This window comes from Geotrypetes seraphini, chromosome 7 (genome assembly GCF_902459505.1).
Source record: "Geotrypetes seraphini chromosome 7, aGeoSer1.1, whole genome shotgun sequence".
Taxonomy (NCBI): Eukaryota; Metazoa; Chordata; class Amphibia; order Gymnophiona; family Dermophiidae; genus Geotrypetes; species Geotrypetes seraphini.
In genome coordinates this window covers 8,969,203-8,992,676 of record NC_047090.1, presented here as the reverse complement: position 1 = coordinate 8,992,676, position 23,474 = coordinate 8,969,203, and the positions used below count along the sequence as shown (strand labels likewise).

General features: G+C 45.3%; 2 protein-coding genes across 4 annotated transcripts in view; one reads left to right on the top strand and one right to left on the bottom strand.

Moving 5' to 3' along the window:
* TIMP3 (TIMP metallopeptidase inhibitor 3) overlaps positions 1-13,014 on the bottom strand; it is a 45,262-nt gene extending 32,248 nt beyond the window's left edge. Inside the window, exon 1 of the mRNA XM_033951196.1 lies at positions 12,859-13,014. Coding sequence (XP_033807087.1) covers positions 12,859-12,976 — 118 coding nt within the window. The 5' untranslated portion in view covers positions 12,977-13,014. The remainder of the gene's footprint in view (positions 1-12,858) is intronic.
* SYN3 (synapsin III) overlaps positions 1-23,474 on the top strand; it is a 211,938-nt gene that overhangs the window by 114,131 nt on the left and 74,333 nt on the right. The window lies entirely within an intron of this gene.

Here is a 23,474-nt window from a genome sequence, read left to right as displayed (position 1 = left end):
ACCACCAAGCCACCTCCCCTCCAGCGGCAGCAGATGCTTTAAATGGTGCAGTTCTTAACATGCGGCTGGTCCTGTGAGAGCCTGAGACGATGTCTTATTAGTGCATCTCCTGCTGCCGAAGGAGGGGGCGGCAGCTGAGCAGGATTTTTTTGGTTTCCCCAGCCAGAGACGACATCTCAGCAGGAGACTTGCAGTTCTGACCGAGTGTGCACAAGGTCTGACACTGTTCACAATAAACCAGCCCCTTCTTTCTAAGTTCCCCCCCCCCCCGGACCATGCCTCCAGTATCAGGCCAGAAAGAATTCAAAACGTTCCCCTTCTCTGTCAGCTGCAAGTTCCGTCCTGTGCACATTCACGAGGTCTGCACAAAGTCTGGCAGGAGCACGTAAAAACCAAATGGCAGAGGCTCTCTACATGGGCGGCCACCTTCTGCCAAGCTGCAGGTATCTCTGGCATCTCTCTCTCATGCCCTCTGCCCAAGCGCCAGCTGTTCAAACATTATTTTTACAAAACAAAGCCGTGCATCCAAATTATCTGCAGACTTCCTGCGAGATTCTCTAGTATGCAGTCTCTGTGAAAAGCGTAACAGCGAGAACGTGGCCCAGCAGCCCAGCTAAGACTCTTGTTGTCGGGGCTCAATCTCCCTTCGAGTTGCTGTTTCAGTGCATGCTTCCAGAGCAGGACTAAATCTCTCCAAGCGTTCAGCCAAACCAAGACAGATTGCTGGCCAGGTAGAGGCAGGAGTGAGCTGTGCCTGTCATGGTTAACATGTCCCTCACGTACAGACTCTTTGTAGGTCAGTGCCCTGGAAATTATGAAGCATTACAAAATTGTATCAATGCACTGAAGTAATTGCAAGCATGTGCTCGAGGGAGAGGAAAAGAAAAAGCAAATACGAGCCTAAATGAAGCGGGGGAAAAACCTTAACTCATGCATGCTCCGCTCCTGTCCCTCAATCCCCTTGAATTCGAGAACCTCCAAGCCTCTCGCAGCTCTGCATTCCAGAACCCGCGGCTTCCACAGTCTTGTAAACATTGTTCTGAAAAGTGCTAGAGAGGAACTTTCAGCTCAGAGGCTGATGCAGAAAGAAACTGTAGGTTTGCACGACTTTTGGCTTTCTGGGCACACAATGTAAAAATATGAGTATTGTTTACAAGCTTTAGATACATATGAGAAAGGGATTGGGACTCGGATACCACCTTTTTGCAGTTATACAACCATACTCGGGAGGTTTTAACATACAGGTACTTCAAGCATTTGCCCTATCCGTACCGCTGGGTTCACAATCTATCTGATGATGATGATAATAATAATAATAATAACAGTTGTACTTAGGGCAATAGAGGATTAAGTGACTTGCCCAGGGATTTGAACCCACAACCTCAGGGTGCTGAGGCTGTAGCTCTAACCTCTACGCCACATATCAGCTCATATTAATCCTGTTGCAATGGAGAAATCAGGTATTAAGACGACCTGAATCCTGAGTGCATGGTTATCACACAAGGTCCATGAAGGGATAACGGATTAACTTGTTCTGCTGTCAGCACTAGGAACAGTCATTTGGCATTTAAAGGCCAGCGAAGCCCAGACAGTCTGCCCAGGAAGGCGACTAGGGCTGCACCTACCACTCCCTCCCCCAAGTCTTTTTGGGTTGCAAGCATTGCTTTTAGTGGCATGCTATGTTACTTTGATAAATGTCTTCTCAGCAGTAAGTACAGACTGGCATGCCATCACCTGTGCAGATGTACACACTGGCACTTCTGTTGCCAGTACAATTTTCTTGTGTGCCAAAATTAGCCTTCGCTAGTGAAAATCCATATGAACGAGTTCTTTTAACATTTTTATAAGTGATATTGCTGAAGAGCCGTCAGGTAAGATTTGACTCTTCGGATGATACCAAAATCTGCAAGAGTAGACACCCCGGATGGTGTGAATAAGATGAAGAAAGACCTGACAAAGCTTGAAGAATGTGGCAGCTAAAAGAAATGCAAAGTCATGCATTTGGGCTGCAAAAACCCGAGGAAACGGTACATGGAATGTTGCTACACTTTGGGTTTTGGCCAGGTACTAGAGACCTGGATTGGCCACCATGAGAACGGGCTACTGGGCTTGATGGACCTTTGGTCTGACCCAGTAAGGCTATTCTTATGTGCATGGCAGAAGAGCAGGACTTGTGTGATTGTATGTAATGATCTTAAGGTGGCCAAACAGGTTGACAAGGTGACAGCGAAAGCTAGAAGGATGCTAGGTAAAGGTATGGCCAGTAGGAAAAAGGAGGTATTGATGCCCCTGCAAAAGACTAACAGTGCCAAGATATGCTCTTTGCCAAGTCCCTGCTGGCGCTCTCTCATAAGCCATGTCTCTACATACCCTGTAATTCTGTTTTTAAGAGCTTGTTCAGCTTATCCTGGAGGTTCTTGTACATGGAATGCTCTAGAAAAGGGTAGGCAATTCCGGTCCTCGAGAGCCACAAGCAGATCAAGTTTTCAGGATATCCACAATATATATATATATATATATATATATATATATATATATATATATATATATATATACACACACACGAGATGGATTTGTATGCACTGCCTCCTTGAGATGCAAATCTCTCATGCATATTTATTGTGAAAATCCTGAAAACTTGACTGCCTCTCAAGAACCGGAATTGCCTACCCCTGCTCTAGAACAATCTTAGCTCTAAACTCCAACATTGCTTCCCAAACCTGTCCTGGGGACCCCACAGACAAGTAAGGTTTTCAGCAGATCTACACAGAATATGCATAGCAGAAAAATTTGCATGTTGAATGTCTAACACATGCAGATGAGTATGGTAGAATATCAAATATCACCAAAACAAAGTGATAAAGGGGAAAGGCTAAATCAGCTTGGACAAGAGGCATCTCAGGGGAGATATTCTAGAGGTCTATCAAATACTGAGAGGTGTGGACCAGCTTGTTTACTCTTTCCAAGAATAGAACGATTAGGAAGTACTCAATGAAGCTACTAATTAGTACATTTAAAACAGAATTTGTGGATCAGCGTAATAAATGTCAGCAGATAAAGACCTGAACCGTTCATCCAGTCTACCCTGTAATCACATGCATTACAATTTCGTGATTAAGTTAAAATATGTCTTTTTTTTTTTTCTTTTGTTATTTTTGGGCCATAGACCTTAGAAGTCCACCCGGTACTGTCCTGAGGTTCCAACTACAGGAGTTGCCATTGAAGCTTACTCCTGCCTATCCAAACCATCTCCTTGGCGGGATTCAGACCCTAAAAGTTTGCCCATTCAGATTCTAATTAGAAATCATCCGTCACTGTTTTCCTCTCCACCACCTCCCTCGGGAGGACATTCCAGGCATCCACCACCCTCTCCATGAAAAAGAATTTCCTAACATTACTCTTAAGTCTACCACCCCACCACCTCAATTTATGTCCTCTAGTTTTATCAGTTTCTCTTCTCTGGTCCTGTATGAATACGTTTCAAATACTTAAATGTCTGTACCATATCACAGCCCTGTCCCTTCTCTCCTCCAGATTATACATGTTGAGGTCTTCTAGTCTTTTCTCGTACTTCTTTTAGCGGCAAACCCCCTAACATTTTCATTGGCTTTCCTCTGGACCAGTTCAAGTCTTCTTAAATCCTTGGCCAGATATGGCCTCCAAAATTGAATACAGTACTCCAAGTAGGGCCTCACCAACGACCTGTACAGGGTCATCGATTCAACACCTCCTTTCTTCTGCTGGTTATGCCTCTCTCTATATATGGCCTAGCATCCATCTGACTACAGTCACTGACTTATAAGAGCATAAGAATTGCTGCTGCCAGGTCAGACCAGTGGTCCATCGTGCCCAGCAGTCCACTCACGCGGCGGCCCTCTGATCAAAGATCAGTGCCCTGAGACTAGCCCTAAATGAGCACGTTCCGGTTCAGCAGGAACTTGTCTAACTTTGTTTTGAATCCCTGGAGGGTGTTTTCCCCTATGGCAGACTCTGGAAGTGTTCGTTTTCTACCACTCTCTGGGCGAAGAAGAACTTCCTTACGCTCGTACGGAATCTATCCCCTTTAAATCACACTGCTTCATTGCCTTCAGATCCTCAGACACTATAACCCCAAGGTCACTCTCTCCGTCCATGCTTATCAGCCTCTCGCCTCCAAGCACACCTCTGTGGGGGGATAACAGTACCTCTATACACAAACCTTACTGCTGATGGAGCCACATACTGACATGGTGACTTCTTACACATTCTCCGCTTCATAAAGCTGTCTATAAGTTAGTTTCTTTTTAGATTTTTGGTGGAAGCTGAGGAGGGCCACAAAACCAGCCTAAGGGACAGATCATATGCATCCGGTTCTCTCTCAGAGAAGACAGCCATGGATTGATCGAAGGTACAAGCAACAGTAGATGACATGCCTAGGCCTTGCGTGTCTCACACTGAGAAACCAACTACTAGAAGATATAAAATAATTCAAATGTCGTCCTCAATGCCAGGCAATCTGCCTCCACCTAAGAGTTGTGCCAAGGACATGCCATGAATTGCAACTGCTTCAGAAGTGGTACATCCTAGCACAGGGAGGTGTAGTTTAGGCCAAAATTAAAAGCAATCGCATATCAAGGTATTTTGGAGGGCTGGAGATAAGAACTAGGAACCTGTTTGCTTTTAGCTCTCTAAACAGTGTGTAGTAGCATTCATTGGCATGAACCTAGAGCTGCTGTCAACTGTGGAATTTTGTTGGCTCCACAAGGTCTTAAAGCTTATGTACAACTAAATTGCTGGATTTTTAGTTATCACAAGCCAAAGTCCAGTTACCTCAAGGAGAAAGAGGGGGCGACGGCTGCTTTTGGTACACGGCCATCCTGCTTTCTCCAAACTGAGAGAACACGGATTGAAAGTCGGGAGGGCTGCCCAAGACAGAGGACTAGATGGCTGTTTACAAGTGGAAAATTTTCTCTCATCACCTAATACTTTTGAGAACATCATGTGATTTTTACTCTTTCCACAGGGATGCACGTGATTTAACAAGCTGCAGTCATGACAGGCAGGAAGAAAATACGCCAGTCCTAGATTTTGCAAAAAAATAAGGAAAAATTAAATTTCATAAGCAAAAGGCTTTGCCCAATAGAAAAAGAGTCATGTTGGTGGAGAGGGTGCCTGGGTGAGCTCCACTTGTGACCTCCAAAAGCCGTGCCCATTCTCTATGGAGATTCACAGGGCACAAACCTTTCCAGCTGTGCTTAACTGCAGCCATAAATATAGACTTCCACATCTGGAATTAATGAAGAGGAAAAGGCTGAATGGATAACAGAAGCATGTGCACAAAGACATCTGAATGCCTATCATATCCTGTGTGTGTGTGTATGTGGGGGGGGGGGTTGTCCCTTCTACCTAAGGGATCTTTAAACTCATTTTCAAAGAACTGCACCCCAAGTTTCCTTCTATAGATTTATGGTCAGCAAGGCCTATGAACATTTTCCTGTTACGTAGCAGGTGCAAAATACATAATCCAGTACATTCCCTAATTCTTCCCCCCACACCATAACAAATATATGTGCGAAGCAGGCAAGGATGATCAGCCTAGGGACTTCTCAGTAACCAAAGCAAGTTCCTTTGAAACCTGGCACAAATCTTAAACAGGCCCCCACACATCTGTGTACTTCCACACATATATATGTTGTATGTATTCAGATAATCCTCATATTATACACACACACAGTGGCGTAGCAAGGGTGAGGTGCCTGGGGCGTCCCTTTCCCACACCTATCCGTTCTTTAACATAGAAACATTATGACAGATAAAGGCCAAATGGCCCATCCAGTCTGCCCATCCACAGTAATCATTCTCTCTTTCTCTCTAATTGAGCCCATGTGCCTAACCCAGGCTTTCTTGAAATCAGACACAGTCTGTCTCCACCACCTCTAACGAGAGACTGTTCCACGCATTTACCACCCTTTCTGTAAAAAAATATTTCTTCAGAATACTCCGGAGCCTATGATCTTTTAACTTCATCCTATGCCCTCTCATTGCAGAGTTTCCTTTCAAATTAAAGAAACTCGACTCGTGCACATTTATATTACGTAGGTATTTAAACATCTCTATCATATCTCCCCTCTCCCGCCTTTCCTCCAAAGTATACAGATTGAGAACTTTAAGTATGTGTTCCCATATGCCTTATGACGAAGACCACACACCATTTCAGTAGCCCTCCTCTGGACCGACTCCATCCTTTTTATATCTTTTTGAAGGGGTGGCCTCCAGAATTGTACACAATATTCTAAATGAGGTCTCACCAGAGTCTTATACAGGGGCATCGATACCTCCTTTTTCCTACTGGCCATACCTCTCCCTATGCACCCTAGCATCCTTCTAGCTTTCACCGTCACCTTTTCAACCCGTTTGGCCACCTTAAGATCACCACATTCAATCACACCCAAGTCCCACTCTTCTGTCGTGCACATAAGTACTCCACCCCCTAAACTGCATCGATTTGAATCCTAATATGGTTGTGCAGGCATTTAAAAAATAGGTCTTTTTCTTAGCCCTTCTGGTTTCATCCTGAAAATAAGCGGTTTTAAACGGAATATCATCTTCACAGTATATTAATATATTGCATGGTATCAAGCTATTATTTGTTAAGTGCATGGTAGCTTAAGAAAAAAAATGAATTTGGAGTTCTGACATTTTTAATTTTGGAGAGAGACCCACCCTGTATCTGATGCTGGTAGCCTAATAATCTATCACTAAAATCTGCTCCTCTAGCCAAGGACTCGCCAATGTAACACCAACGAATGTTTTGGGAAATTACAAACCAATGAGTTTATGTTGCGGCCGAATGAATGGTAAAAACTGTGAGCAAGAATAAGATTAGAAGGTATCTATATATAGACATAGCTTATGGGGAAAAGTGCCAGCAAGGATCTGGCAAGGGGCACAGCTTGGCACGCTCCTAGAATGCTTCGATAAGCTAGCTGACAGAGGATCCTGCATTTCCAGAAGGCGGCTGATAATGTCACTTCTGAGAGACTTCTCAGAGAGTTAAGGTCATGGGATGGGAGACACTGTCCTACTGGAGATAAACAGTATGAAGGAGGGGTCAGCTTTCCCAATGAGGAAGGCAAGTCAGGCTCTTTAGAAATGATCTGGAGAGGATGGTAAAGAAATTGAACAGACGACACTATTCAAAACAGTTAAATCGTGAATAGAGAATGACACGGGAACAAATTTGTCTCCACGAGTTTTGCTGCTGTCCCATTCCCGTAAGCTCTGCCTTCACCGCACAAGCCTTGAACACTTAGGATTTTAAAGTGTTCGAGGTTTGTGCAGATGAGGATGGAGCTTGCAGGAATGGGGCACAACTCGCCTGGACGGGACAGGAAAATGAGTTCCCCTGGGAACAGGGAAAAAAATTGTTCTTGTGCATTCTCTGCTTGGGAGAACAGAATGGAAAATGGATTAAATAGTGCAAAAGGTTTCAGCCTTTGGTAACCAGAGCAGAGCTTGTGACGTCATAATGCCTCATTCCATCAATAAGAGCCAACTTCATCAGTGATGTCACTGTCCTATACTTGGCTCACTTTCGCTACATTATGATTTCTAGAGTGGTGCAGTGTAGAGAATGACACAGGCCGTCCCCGCAGGAACTCAATTTCCCTGTCCTCACGAGTTTTGTTGCTGTTCCTGCCCCATTCCTGTAAGCTCTGCCTTAAGGATGGGGAAAAATTTGTCCCCTTGTAATTCTCTAATCATGAGTGGACCATGCAAAGTTGCAGGGGGGCCATGCAAGACTGGCTATCTACAAGCAGATGACATTTAAGTGGAGAAAAGTGCAAAGTGATTCACATAGGGTTAATCCTCCCCTCCCCCACTATCATGGACTTTCCCCATTTTGCATTCATGGGTTTTATGTTAGAATTCAGCCCCCAAGAAAAGCCGTTATCTACATAATATTAGGAATTACTGTATTCAGAAAGGAATTTAAAATAATGCTTCTGTATCGATCCATGGTGTGACTGCAGATACGTATCACCCAGAAGAGACAACAAAAATAAGAGGACCCACAGCCTTTGCTGAATTTCTCCCCCCAAAGTAACCATAATAGCATCAGAATGGGGGGGGGGGGTTGCACTCCATAAAACCAATTTGTAGCACATTTAAAACAAATTCTAGAAATTGACTCATTCAATGCACAATTAAACTGTTGACAAATGATGTGATCGAGGCTGGTAAATGGTTAACAAAAAGTCTTGACGAGTTTCTGGAATTGTTCCATTAACACTCGGGAATCTGTAGGGATTGGCGCCTTTGCTTCTGCTGCTGAGGAATGCAGATTGGATTGTTCTGGAATTCTAGGCGACTTGGACCCACTACTGAGATATGGTGTAACCAGCATGGTGCTTTTTCTGTGGCATGAGGTACCCACTGATGTTTTTCCAAGATGGTTATGATCAACAAGATTTTTGCACACTGGCAACCTTTAGGTTTGGACAGTTTATAACAGAGGAGTTATTTATCAATCCAAGTACAATCAACAAGAAAAAGACATGAGGCAAGCCACTGCTTGCCCTGGATCGGTAGCATGGAATGTTGCTACTTTTGGGGGATTCCAGAATCTTGTTACTTCTTGGGACTCTGTATGGAATGTTGCTACTTTGGGGGGAATTCCGGAATCTTGTTATTCCTTGGGATTCTGTATGAATGTTGCTTCTTTAGGGGGGGTCCAGAATCTTGTTACTCTTTGGGATTCTGTATGGAATGTTGCTACTTTGGGGATTCCGGAATCTTGTTACTCCTTGGGATTCTGTATGGAATGTTGCTTCTTTTGGGGGATTCCGGAATCTTGCTATTCCTTGGGATTCTGTATGGGGGGATTCCGGAATCTTGTTACTTCTTGAGATTCTGTATGGAATGTTGCTACTTTGGGGGGATTCTGGAATCTTGTTTCTCCTTGGGATTCTATATGGAATGTTGCTACTTTGGGGGGATTCCGGAATCTTGTTACTCCTTGGGATTCTGTATGGGGGGATTCCGGAATCTTGTTACTTCTTGAGATTCTGTATGGAATGTTGCTACTTTGGGGGGATTCCGGAATCTTGTTACTCCTTGGGATTCTGTATGGAATGTTGCTACTTTGGGGGGATTCCGGAATCTTGTTACTCCTTGGGATTCTGTATGGGGGGATTCCAGAATCTTGTTACTCCTTGAGATTCTGTATGGAATGTTGCTACTTTTGGGGGATTCTGGAATCTTGCTATTCCTTGGGATTCTGTATGGAATGTTGCTGTTTGAGCAGGTTTCAAGGTTGGACTCTTGAGGCACAGCATATATGAGACCAGAGAATAGGCTAGGGTGACCCCTAGTGATGATACTGTATATGACATCAGGGTTTATGTATTATGAAATACTGTATATTAGAACCTTCCTCATAGCTGAGCTGCACCTGAAACTCTGGAAGTTTCCATGTGATTTTTTTGTAGACTATGGTAGACAGGGAGTTGTGTGCAAGACTATTTTCCCTATTATTGCAGAGAAAATAATGCCACAGTTTAACACTTATTTACAATCCTTACACTGGGGAGAAAATCCTTAAGTATGATAGCCGACCCTACTGACCTTCTCAGTAATTGCTGTGAAACTGGCCCATCTCACTTGCTGCTGGGTTTAGTAACACACACACACACTTTTACTCACTTTTCTTTTCATGTGATCACTCTGGAACATTAAAGTGGCCTTGTGGAGCCTGCAAACTACCCCCACTCTCCTATCTGGAAAAAGAAAGCTCACTGCATAGGTGCTGGGGTGGGTGCTTGAGCACCCCCAATATTGAACATACTCCTTGACTGTGTCAATTTCCATTGGGTTTAGCACCCCCAATAATTTTGAAAAGCTGGTTTTTATGTCTCACTGGAATTAAGTTCTGCAGACTCGGGACCCACAAAGTTTGCTTCTATTGGCGATTACGAGCTAGAAGAGACTCAGATGGTCTATTACCACCACTGCCAGCATTCTTGCATACTTTTTTAAAAGAAACATGCAGCTAGTTGGTAGAAAAGCCTTTGGATGATAAGAGGCACACACTCCCAACCCCGGTGAGCTGTAGATCTCCTAATTTTCAGTAGCGTCATTCTAAATAGTTTTAAGTGGGGTTTTTTTGTTTTTTTTTTATTTTATAGCCATTTTTCTGGCTCAACACCAGGCATGGAAAACTTAACCCTAATGGTCCCCATAGCATTGGAACACATTGCCAGAGGTTGTGGTAAGAGCAGATAGCGTAGCTGGTTTTAAGAAAGGTTTGGACAAGTTCTTGGAGGAAAAGTCCATAGTCTGTTACTGAGAAAGACATGGGGAAAAGCTCTGCTTGCCCTGGATAGGTAGCATGGAATGTGGCTACTCTTTGGGATTCCGGAATCTTGCTATCCCTTGGGATTCTGTATGGAATGTGGCTACTCTTTGGGATTCCGGAATCTTGCTATCCCTTGGGATTCTGTATGGAATGTGGCTACTCTTTAGGATTCCGGAATCTTGCTATCCCTTGGGATTCTGTATGGAATGTGGCTACTCTTTGGGATTCCGGAATCTTGCTATCCCTTGGGATTCTGTATGGAATGTGGCTACTCTTTGGGATTCCGGAATCTTGCTATCCCTTGGGATTCTGTATGGAATATGGCTACTCTTTGGGATTCCGGAATCTTGCTATCCCTTGGGATTCTGTATGGAATGTGGCTACTCTTTGGGTTTTTGCCAGGTACTAGAGAACGGGCTACTGAGCTTGATGGACCATTGGTCTGACCCAGTAAGGCTATTCTTATATTTTAGCAAAGCTAGGGTTTTCTTGTAAGGGGTAAGAGATTCAGGGATGTCTGAATGCCCCAGATGAGGATATACTGCAATTCACAGCAAGTAACAATACGGTTCATATACTTCCCCTTTTACAAAACAGATTTTAGCACCAGCCTCAGCGATAACAGCTCTGATGCTCATAGGAGATAGTAAACAAGATAAAAACACCATTATTTTAATAGGAAAGAGAAGATATATATAGATGGGATAAAAGAATTAAGAGTTCAGTCGGTTGAGGGATGAGGCAGCTTCTTAGTCCTGTAAATCTGGGAAGGGAAAAGGAAAACGGTACCAAGTCGGCTCAGTCCACATTTTTGCTGGAACAGATCAGGCCTTATAAGAGAAAGCATGCTCCGAAAATGCAGGAGTAAGGAAAAACACACACTGCCAGGTTTCATGGCTGTGCAAAGAAGGGGTTAACTACAAGTTCTCTAATCCCAAATCATGAGGGGTCCACTGAAGTAATGCCAGATGCTTAAATCCTGTGGTTAAACCCTCTGGAATCTGAAGTACCCTATTTTGCATTAACTGAAGTGATGCTACAAATTCCGGTGAGCAGGTGTGAATGAAAAACCCGGAGCGGCCTTAGAACATCCCTGGTGGACTGGAGGTAGTCATCGGCTCTGAAAACGGAGGGGGACTGAAGCCAAGTCCTTTCAAAAGCACAAGGAGTGGAGGAGCGTGTGGCGCAGTGGTTGGATCTACAGCCTCAGCACCCTGGGGTTGTGGGTTCAAACCCCGCACTGCTCCTTGTGACCCTGGGCAAGTCACTTAATCCTCCGTAGCCCCAGGTACGTTAGATAGATTGTCAGCCCACCGGGACAGAGAGGGAAAATGCTTGAGTACCTGATTGTAAAAACCGCTTCGATAACCTTGATAGGCGGTATATAAAATCCGAATAAAACTTGAAAACACAAGCCTCCATCGGCACGGAGTAGATGGTAGAGCTGATAATGGGTCACGGTCGGTGTCCACGACCCACAACAAAATGTATTTTTTTTATCACCGCAGTCACAGTCGCACGACTCGCACTGTGACCATTATAATTGCAATGCGCGTCTTTCTGCCGTTTATGAATGACTGGAAATCGCATTAAGCTTCAAAAGTTTGACCAAGCGGAAGCGCAGAGAGCAAACTAAATATTCAGTCGTATTTAGAGTAAAAAAAATTAAGGACTTGCGCTATAGCCGACGCAATTAGAACTAGTTTGGCAGCTAAAGCAGGGCCAATTAGCAAGAGGCCCATATTCATCAATCGAGCATGGGTCACACATCACAAAAGATGACCCACTGTCAGCTCGGGGGGGGGGGGGGGAGACGGGACTGTAGTGGCCTGAGCCCCAGCCTGGGTCTATCGTTCAGTAGCAAGCATAGAATCGTATTCCTGAGGGGCCGGGTGGCAGTAGCGGTCTGTATTAACTACCCCCCCCCCCAATTAATTGCCATGTAAGAGGCGGCTGCAGTTGCATGTTGAACCCATAGGATTGCCCTATGTAGTTGAAGACAGCAGTCAAAAGTGGCAAAGAAGAAAGTTTAATGTGCCCACGCTGGGGAGGGGGAGAACTGACGTGCCTGGAGTGCGAGTTCAAGCTTAATGAGGGGGTTCAACCTACCCAGGGGGCTATAAATACACCTACATGGAGCGTTTGACTATTTTGGCCCCCCCATCCCCCAAGCACTGGAGCACTTTCAAGCCCAAATTTGGAAGGACACAAGTAAAGCAAGTGTTGGCTCTGCATCCTTCCTGCCCTCCCCTCTTCTTCCTTGGGGCCCGAGGCTTTTCCTAGAACTTTCTGGAGGTCACACAGCTATAAGCTCATCCCACCAGGGTCCAAATTCCTTTCCTGTTTCCAAGCACAGGCGAGGAAGGCTGCAGAGTGCACAATGTCCCGAGCAGTTCGTGAAGGCTGGGACGATACCCTTAACTCGCCCGGGCTGGAGAACAGCAGATTCAAGAACGTAGGCATGCAGGAAGTTCGCATTTTCAAGCCCACTCCCGCCCTGGACTAACCCTCCGGCCACCTACCTATGTCCGAGTTGCAGAACGCCTCCTGGGGGTGGCTGGGCGAGCAGGTGCAGGCGTCCACCGGGCGCCCCCAGTGCGCGATGCCGAGCAGCAGAGCGACGCTGAGCCACAGAGCCATGCCGACGCCTAAGCCCGACTCTGCCGCTGCCGGCCCTCCCCAGCCTTTTACTAGCTCGCGCGGCCCACGTGCGCCCCCTGGGTGGCAGCGGCCCGGGCCCCGCCCCCGGCCCAGTGACCTCATCGGCCGGAGGGAAGAGCGAGCTGCAGTGACTTTGCTCAGCAAGAGGCACCTTCTCCCTTTTGTGACCGCAGGAGGGAGTTTGCACGCTGCAGCACAATGACATCATGCGCGTGACGTCACTGCAAGGCCATTTCTTTTCCAAACCTGGACAAAGTGCCGTGCAGACCCCTGGACATGTGGTAACCCTCAGTAGCATTGAGACATCTGGGTTTTGCTTCCATCGAAAGCCATGGCAATCAGTGGCATAGTCCACCCCGGGCGCCTCCCTCCACCCACAGCACCTGCACCTTCCCTTTTGCCCCAGGAACAGGACTGATAACAGATGTAGGGTGGAAGCTTTTGGTTCCGGTTGCTCTCGGTCTGCGCTTTGCTGCTTTATTGCCTCCCTCCCAGTACAGATTTAGTTGTACTAAGCCTAGCCCCCCTCCCCCTCCCCTTTCAGGGCTAGTAGCCAGTAGCAAACTGTGACATGCAAAACACATTTCAGGGTGGGAGAAGGTTGCTTATCTGCTGGAATTCATAAAGGATCAATTGTAAAGAGAGCCCCCCCCCCCCTTGGTAAGCACTGGGCAGCCTTTCAGAAGCTGAGAAGGTGACTAATGGGATCTGCCCTCACTTTCTCGCTTTTGGCTTGTTTCCATGTCTTTAACCAGCTCCCCTGCAATTCCCAAGCAGAACCTCTGATAACATTAGCAAGAAGATCCAGTCCAGTTTCAGATATGAAGTCATTAAAATGGGTTCTGGGGAGCCAAGGAATTACTGCGAGACCTACAGTATATTAATAAAAACTTTCACTGGTTACCAAGAAGTACATTTTCATTTCCAAGAGGATAGTTGTCTGGGAGCTTCCCTTTTCCTGTGCAATTTAAGTAACTACAGTGAGCCTTATTCTCTTAGTAAAATAGTAAACGACAGCAGATAAAGACTTGAACAATCCATCCTGTCAGCCCAATAGTCACATAATTAAATGATCTTTTTTTTCTTTGATATTTCTGGGACATAGGGGTAACCGAAGCGTCCATTTGAAGACCAGACATGATGTCCCGGGAGGTATGCTGTCTGCTTGGTGCCAAAATCCAAGATGTTACAGAGAGATTGGCAAGACTCATCAAGCTTGACGACTATTATCCGATGCTGCTCATCCACAAGAGCACTGCCAGGTACCCCTGCGAACATATCAAAAGTGACTTCTTGGCTCTGGGAGAGAAAGCGAAGCAGTCAGATGTGCAGGTGGTATTCTCATCCATCCTCCATGTCGAGAGTTAGGGCCAGGTCAGAGAAGCATGCACCCTGGAGATGAATACGTGGCTACGTGGATGGAGTCGTCAAGAACAATGTGGCCTCCTGGACCATGGGAAGGTGTCTAATAAATAAACTGAATTCCCTCAGGATGGTCCCCAAAGTGATGGACTAGGCCAGGAACTGGTTTAGTGGAAGATGACAGAGGGTAGTGGTCAATGGAGATCTCTCTGAGGAAAGGGATGTTGCCAATGGTGTGCCTCAAGGTTCTATTCTTGGGTCCATTCTTTTTAATATTTTTATAAGCAATATTGCTGAAGGGCTGTCAGGTAAGATTTGCCTCTTTGTAGATGATACCAAAATCTGCAATGGAGTAGACACCTCGGATGGTGTGAATAACATGAAGAAAGACCTGGCGAAGCTTGAAGAATGGTCTGAAATTTGACAGTTAAGATTTAATGCTAAGAAATGCAAGGTCATGCATATGGGCTGCAAAAACCTGAGGGAACGGTACAGTTTAGGGGGTGAAGAACTTATGTGCATGACAGAAGAGCAGGACTTGGGTGTGATTGAATGTGATCTTAAGGTGGCCAAACAGGTTGAAAAAGTGACGGTGAAAACTAGAAGAATGCTAGGGAGAGGTATGGCCAGTAGGAAAAAGAAGGTATTGATGCCCCTGTATAAGACTTTGGTGAGACCTCATTTAGAATATTGTGTACAATTCTGGAGATCGCCCCTTCAAAAAGATATAAAAAAGATGGAGTCGGTCCAGAGGAAGGCTACAAAAATGATGCATGGTCTTCCTCATAAGGCGTATGGAGACAGACTTAAAGATCTCAATATGTACAGTCATGTGAAAAAAATTAGGACACCCCATGAAATATTCAGTTCTTTCTTAAGAAATGTTCACATATCGATGTCAAGTTTAAAAAAAAAAAAATTTATCTCTGGAAAAGAAAGTGATATAATTTGCAGGTAAACAAAAATTTTCCTTGATTTACTCATGAAACAAAAGATATCCACAAGAATGTGTATTCTAACTGAAGAATAAATTAGGACACCCTACACCTTAATAGTGTTACCCCCTTTGGCTGAAATAACTTCAATGAGACACTTCTTGTAGCCATCTACCAGTCTCTGACATCGGTCTAAGAAAAGTTTGGCCCACTCCTCAATGCAGAATTCTTTCAGCTGTGAGATGTTTGAGGGGTTTCTTGCATATGCAACCCGTTTCAAATCACCCCACAGCATCTCAATGGGATTAAGATCAGGGCTTTGACTCGGCCACTCCAGGACTCTCCATTTCTTAGTTTTCAGCCAGTCCTTGGTGGATTTAATGGTATGTTTTGGGTCGTTGTTGTGTTGCAGGGTCCAGTTCCACTTCAGCTTTAAAATTTCTTAAGGATGGTCTCGCATGTCCCTCAAACACCCTCTGATACACGGTAGAATTCATGGTGGATTCAGTGATGGTGAGCTGGCCAGGTCCTGCTGCAGCAAAGCATCCCCAAACCATGACACTTCCACCTCCATGCTTCACAGTTGGTATGAGGTTCTTTTCCTGGAATGCTGTACGCCAAACATGCCCTCTTTTCTGGTGTCCAAATAATTCAATTTTAGACTCTCTGTACATAGAACATTATTCCAGAAGTCCTGGTGTTTGTCTACGTTCGCTCTGGCAAACTTCAGTCTGGCCTTGATATTTCTCTTAGAAAGCAAAGGATTCCTCCTTGCACACTTCCCATGCAAGTTAAATTTGTGCAGTCTCTGATTGTAGAGGCATGTACTTTCACATCAAGAGCCTGCTGTAGGTCCCGTGATGACATTTTTAGGGTTTTTGGAGACTTCTTTTAGCATCTTGCGGTCTGCTCTGGGGGTCAACTTGCTTGGACGGCCAGACCTGGGCATGTTGGCAGTTGTTTGGAAAGTCCTCCACTTGTATACTATTTTCCATACTGCTGCCAGCAGATAGCGTAGCTGGTTTTAAGAAAGGTTTGGACAATTTCCTGGAGGAAAAGTCCATAGTCTGTTATTGAGAAAGACATGAGGGAAAATCTTGCTGCTCATTGGGTTTTGGCCAGGTACTAGTGACCGTGATTGGCCACTGTGAGAACAGGCTACTGGGCTTGATGGACCCAGTCAGGCTATTCTTATGTTCTTAACCCAAATATTCTCAGAATGAGACAGGCTAAGCAGGGCTGATGCTGGAAGCTGGGACTAGGAGAACTGCCCAGCTGCCCTGGTTCTTCCCCCTCTCCGAGGATGCCTGTATATGCTGGCCATCAAAGGCAGCAGACCCTTCTGGTGTGCCATCTCCTTTGGTAAGAGCCGCAAGCCTGGAAATGATGGAGAGGGAAAGGGCATGTGGCCCAGGGGGGCTGTGAGCCAGCATGCACTCGAAGTTTCTGCGATCCAGCTCCATTTACATGCAGAATGCAGGAAATGTGTTTTACTCTGTTCGGATTCTGCAAATAATCATCGCAGGGGTCCAACATAACTCATTTTCCAAAACAGCAGGGTTCCATCTAAGGCAGCGATCATTCAACAACAAAGCAACCTACAGAACCCCCTCTGCAGACAGTCGTTTGCAATGAACCAGATTCACAGGTCCTCAGAAGCTGCCATGTGGGGGACTTCTAAACCCATCTGTAGCTCTGGTTCATTAAGACGCTTTCCCACATTAATTTCTTCCGTATGCTGCAGGCTGAAATTCTCATGTTTCGTGTAATCTGGCAGTAGTTTCCTTCTGCTTTCTTAGAAAACCTGCCTTGGAGCATATGATCATAAGGTGGCCCCAGGAAGCTAAAATCCCCTCCAGGGAGGTACTGGACTAGAGTTAACTCAGTGAACGAGCTGCAATTCGTGGAAGATCATTGAATGCAGACAGTGTTGGACTGGTCAGGGACTACAAAGCCAAGCAGAATACACCGCAGTGGTTAGCGGAGTGGGCTGACAGCTAGGGAAGCCAAGATTCGTATCCTTCTTCTTCCATCGATGTCCCTTTACCCTCCATTGGCTCAAGAACAAACGTAGGACTCCTCTTGAGCAGGCGGTAGTTTTTGGCCAGCGTGGGGGTTAGCACGTTAACCCCACTAGCGCACCTTTGTAAAAGGAGCCCTAGATCGGATTCTGTGTGCATTATTTTTCTGCATAATGCATTTCACATCTGCTTTGTAATTTGCCTGTAGGAAAAGTCAGGATATCAAGTCAAATAAATAGTCCTACGTACCATGCTACCTAATTTTGGAAACATGAGTAATAAAATCACCTCTAGGTCATCAGAGATAAATAGCCACCCACTGCCCATCCACAAACATCTTCTCATCCCAATGGAGGGGTTAAGTGACTTGCCCAAGGTCACAAGGACCTGTAGGTGGAATTGAACCCAGTGTAGGATTACCAGATTCTCAGTTAAAAGAGAACGTGCCCTATTCTGCATTTGGCTCCACCCATAACCCCGTCCCATTGCACCCTCCAATCCCCAGGCCCACACAAACCTCGTTTCTTCAGGGCCAGGTCTAGAGGGTTTCCACGCATGTGTGGATGCAGTGCCATGACATCACATGCATCCGCGCATGTAGCAGCCTCCAAGAATAGAATCATGTAAATGAAATAGAAGAAGCTCATTAATATTAAAATGAGCACTCTGGGTGATGCTCAAACATTGCTGGGTGATGCACAAAATGAAGCGCTGGCCTGTAACGCTCCAAAATTACCAGCAGGTCTGAAGGTGCCAGTGGCATTGAACTGCGTATCTTAAAAGCGCATTTGAAGCGTGTGTGCTAAAGAAGCATCTCAGGCGTGTTCGTTAAAACCATATACCAGCAGGACTGGGGCTGCCAATTGCATGGTTTGCTGGTAGTTCTCCGTCCCCCCCAGTGACGCTTATGACGTGAGCCTATGAAGCGCTGCAGTAAGGCACGCCTATGATTTGCACGCCTATAATGTGGCTTTTCCTGGTGCATGAGCACATTTATGTCTCTTTCTGTAAATTATTCTGCGCATGTGTCAGTCGCTTTTGCCAACGACTGATCAAATGGCATTTCTGTGAACCTCATTTGCATGCAAACTTTTTGGATCATAGCTCGTCGTTTAGAAATCGGAGAATTTACTGCCATTACAACGGCTCACAGGATTTTAACAGTGACTTTAGAGCATTGGGACCCAAGTTCCCTTATCACCTTTAGAGAGGCCAGGATGGCTTCTTTGGAAGGTTTTGGAAAGCCCCGACATACTCTGGCCGCATATGGAGGGCCTCTGAGCATGTGTGGATGATGTCACACTCCATGCTCCAGGCCCTCCAGATGCGACTGGGGCTCGTCACAGAAGAGAGGAGGCTTGCTGGGAACGGAACTGGGCAGGGCTGGAGGGGATCGGGGCGAGGCAGAATGGGGCAGGGCTATATGTCCGGGGTTTTCCTGTGTAAAATAAGGTAACCCTACCAATGGGGAATTAAGGGGGGGGCTATGCCTTAATCTCCCCAGGGGTACCTTTTTGTGACTTAGTTGTGATTGAAATAGATCAAGATAAAAGTCCCAATTTTTGCCCTAGAGAACTTCATCTTGTTCCATTCTACCAGGAAAATGTCCAAATTCTGGACTCACCCAAATCTGGTCAAACCCTCCCGCTTGCAATTTGGAAGAACTGCGGAGAAAACTCTCCTATCTCAATTTTGAAAATCACAACTGTATGCCGCTTTGAGACGTTTTTCTCGTTTGAAAATGAGCTCCATAATCTCCTATATATTCAAGTATATCATTAGTCTTTATTTTTAGCGATCGCTCTTTTTTTGAACTCAGTATTTCATTAAAAATTTCAGCAACAACAATCAACGCATAACATAACATATAGTCCAATTAACATTTCAAGTGAAGTGCCGGCAATTCCAAATAACACTGGAGGGCTCCCAACTTCACATGTAGCAGAGATCATACTTTTAAGGAAAATAAAATATCTTTCATTGCTGAGTCCTCCCCCCCCCCCCCCCACCCCCACCCCCAGGGCGTGTGATAGAGATTTCTGCTGCTCTCAGGCATAGACCCCCTTCTTATAGAAATGATTCAGTGGTTCACATGCCAGAGAAAACTAATAACGAGAAAAACCAAGAACCGCTGGTGCCAGAACCACCAAAACATGTCAGATCTGCTGCAGCATATTGGAGGGGGGGGGGGAGAACATGATAACTACCATCTGGTTGTTTTGTTTTATAAGAAGCAGTGGGCCGGGGCTATTGTATGACATCCTGATATGAAAATGTCTAAGCCTTGCTAGTGACTCAGTGACAGACTCCATGGGATCTCCAGCTCCCTGGGTCGAACACTGCCATTTAATTACACATTTCAGAAGCCATGTGCCAGAGTCCCCCTGGGGTTTCTAGAGCAACAATTTTACTTGAGGGGAAACGTACGCCAAAAAGGAGAAAATTAAAGAAAGAAGCAGAGAAACTGTTACTTCTTAGGGAGGGTCCTGTGGGACTCAGCCCATCTACCCTAGCCAAAATTTTGCACGTCCAGCGCAGTTCCTTGGGAGCTTTCCTTGCCAAATGGTTCGTGGCAATTTTAAATACTTTCCGAATGATTGAAAATAAATTAGAAATCCCAGTGCGTTGGCGAAGAAAATGAAATCGGTTTGTTTTTTTAGCTCAGGCCATTCAGTCTCAGCAGGTATTTTCTTGTCCCCAGACGGCTCACGAAGCAAGTTTTTGTACCTGAAGCAAAGGAGGGTCAAGCGACTTGCTCCTTGTTCTAACATAGTAACATCGTATATGACGGCAAATAAAGACCCACCTGGCCGTCCACTCTTCCCAACAACATGATCAAATGGTGGCATCGCATTTAGGGCAGTTGAAAATCTAGGAGGAGGGGGAGCATACTACCCCGGGTGCTGTCTTCATTGGGTGTGCCAGTGCCGCTCCTCTTCTCTGCTCCCCTCCCCCCCGCGTACCTCTTTAACTCCCCCTTTACTAAATCGTTAGCGCAGGGAGCAGTGCAGAGCATTCGACACGATTCCCAGCGCTAACAGTTCAATAAAAGGAGGGGGGTAAATGTTTACCGGCATGAGCACCATCTTCCACTCGCTGCTGACGCCGGCCACGGCTCCCTTCTGACATCACTTCCTGTGGCCAGAGATAGGCAATTTCCATTGGGTTTAACATCACCTTCCCAATCATTTTGAAGGCCAGGGAGTGCCTGGGGCAGTGCTCCTCCTTGACCTTTCTTCCCATAAATCTTCTCTTTTACATTGAGCACAATTGCCCTCTTCCATGGAAATAGCACATCACATGACTGTAGCAGTTCAGGAAGACACTGCCCTTCCTCGAGAGAGAAACGCCTTGGCTAATAAAACCTACTGGCACTAGCTGTTTATATGATCAGATCAAGAGGTGTGCATCTGAGGGTGTCAGACTCCTATGGTGAGGGGGTTGAAGAAGCAAGGCAGCATGCTGGATATGGATGAGAAGGTTTTAGGTTGGGGGCTTGTGATTAGGCTGGATGTGAATTTATTTAGTCAGAGTTTATTAACTGCTTTCCTGATACAAAATATCTCCCACCCAACCCATTACAAAAAGTGGCATATTCTAGCATCCTTCCACTCCTTATGGGTAGCGTTTTCAGCCCATCAGCACAGAGCTCCATCTGTTCACCTAATATACAACAATCTTGGTAGTGACCCCATGGACGGAGTGAAGGCTTGCCTGAACAGCCAAAGACCCAGTATTTAAAAGGGTTTAATTCTCCTGCCTGGTTAAGCCCTGGTGAGCTAGCCATATGCCAATATTCAGTGGCACTTGAGGTGGGGAGAGCTGCTGAACCTTTCCTGTGCCTGCCGTGGCATTATCTGATTAGTATCGCGAAGTAGAGACGCCGACACGTTCTTTATTGTCCCATGAGGAAGGCGACATTTGTCGCCGAAACTTGGATCCTAGTCAGGACTTTATCTGATATATACTTTTTAGATGTTTTAATTTCATTAAAGGCCACGTGACCGTCAGTTGATTCTTCTGACATCTTCATTGTCTCTTTTTGTTGTTTGTTCTATTGTAGTTCGAGGCTTGGTTCTTTCTTTCCTTTTCTCCTAGTATCGAGGTGTTACAGGAGTGGAGCTGGTAGTTAACCAGCCTGGTGTCCAGTTAACTAACCAGGTGAAGTTAGGACAGGAAAAAAGGAGACTTCCCTAACTCACTGTAGTTTTAATTGCTTAAATTGTCCCTGCAAGCCTGAAGGTTGTTGAAGCAGTGTATATTGAAGCACTTAAGGTAATTTTCTGTACCTGGAGGGCTCAGTCTGAGTTTATACCTCAGGCAATGTAGGTTTTAAGGACTTACTCAAGATCACAAGGAGCTGGAGTGGGATTGGAATCAGGGTCTCCAGTTCTCAACTCGCTGCTTTGACCATCTGGCTATTCCTCTACTTTTTCTGGTTCACTAATTGGATAAACAAGCTAAATATTGGCTTTTTATCTTCCTCCCCCCATCCATACACAGTCAAAAACAAGCTTTCCTCCTCCTAAGCCCCCCACCCCTACCCGGTGATATAGCTTAGGGAGAGAAGGAGCGATCCCTGCAGGTTCAAAATGGCCGCCATGACCTCTATTGGCAGTCATGTATTTTTCATTTAATATATTCTTCCTTTTTTTTCTTCCCTGTTCTTTTCTATAATTTTAATGCAATTCCTTTCCATTTATCAATTTTGGTTTGTCAACCGCCTTGATTGTTTTTCTCTGTTTGATGTATTTTCAATATACGCATCGTTTTTTTGTTTGTTTAGTATTTTAATATTAGATTTGGGTTTTTTTGTTACCTGCCTTATGGAAAGGTGGGATATAAAGTGTAGCAATACCAATCAAACATTAATAATCATAAACAATATTTTCACATCTGTTTTTATTTATTTTAATATACTGTATTCAGCCTTCCAGCACAGAAGCAGGATTTCTCTTTTTTCCTCATCTCCTCCTTTTGGTCCCACCTGCCTTGTCCAGTCCAAGGTTTAATAGACATGTTGAAGCTCAGAAAACACAATGAAACAGGATCAACTAACTGCAAAGTAGGAAAATGGTTCATTTTGAATCAGATACAACAGTCTCTCCGTACTGCACTGTTCTGCCCTGTCTCTACTGATCCCATGTGTTTCCTGTCTTTGAATCTGTTCATAAAAACGGAGAAACACATGATAGACTAATCATTTCTTTGGGGACTTTTGCAAAAGATGTGTTAGCTATTCTCTGGCTCCGTCCAGCATCTGCCCCTGGACCACAGAGGCTTCCCTTAATCAGACGGCCCAGGGAGGAGGCCACATTCCTTTCATTAACGGAGAGTCCCCCCGCTTCAAAGCTCAGGCTTGTTTTTCTGCTGTCAGAAAGAGGTGGACTGTGTGTGAATCCTGGCCTTTGCCTTTCTCTCATTTCCGATGACAAAGACCGGCTATATATGGAATGCTTAACTGCATTGTTTTTCGGTTAAAGAACAGGAAAATGACAGCTTATGATGCAAGGAGAGGGGAAATTCCTATGGAGGCCACAGATATATGGTGGGAGGGGGCTCAGGTCAAGAGAGGGGGTAGAATAAAGGAGAGTTGGAAGGAGAGAGCTGACTACGATGGCCCCCTGAGATTTGCTCTTCCTTTTCTCAGAGATAAATCTAGGTCTTTGGCAGTGTTCTGCCTCTGTCTTCCCCCTCTCCTTCTGTTACATCCCATGGAGCACCATGTCCCTCTTCCTTTCACCCACACAGTTAATAAAAATGTGGGGGGTGTATTTCCAATCATCTACAAGTTCTTCATGACCTGGAAGTCCCTTTTGACAAAGCAAAATCCAGAACAAACAATCCCCCACAGGCCCTAATTAAGTCAACATAAGCAGCTGCCTCCGGTGCCAAATTTTCATAGATGCTGGAGTGGATCAGCTGCCACCGCTGCTTTGGCTGCATCCGAGCATGCTATTACAGTGCATGTGGTAACAATAATTTTTTTTAAAAAAAGGTTAACAATAATTTTTTTTAAAAAAAGGTTAATCAAGGGAGAAGCCAAGAGGGAAGGGAGACAAGGCCCAAGGAATGGAAGAACCAAAGGATTCAATGAACAGATGAGAACATAAGAATTGCCGCTGTTGGATCAGACCAGTGGTCCATCGTGCCCAGCAG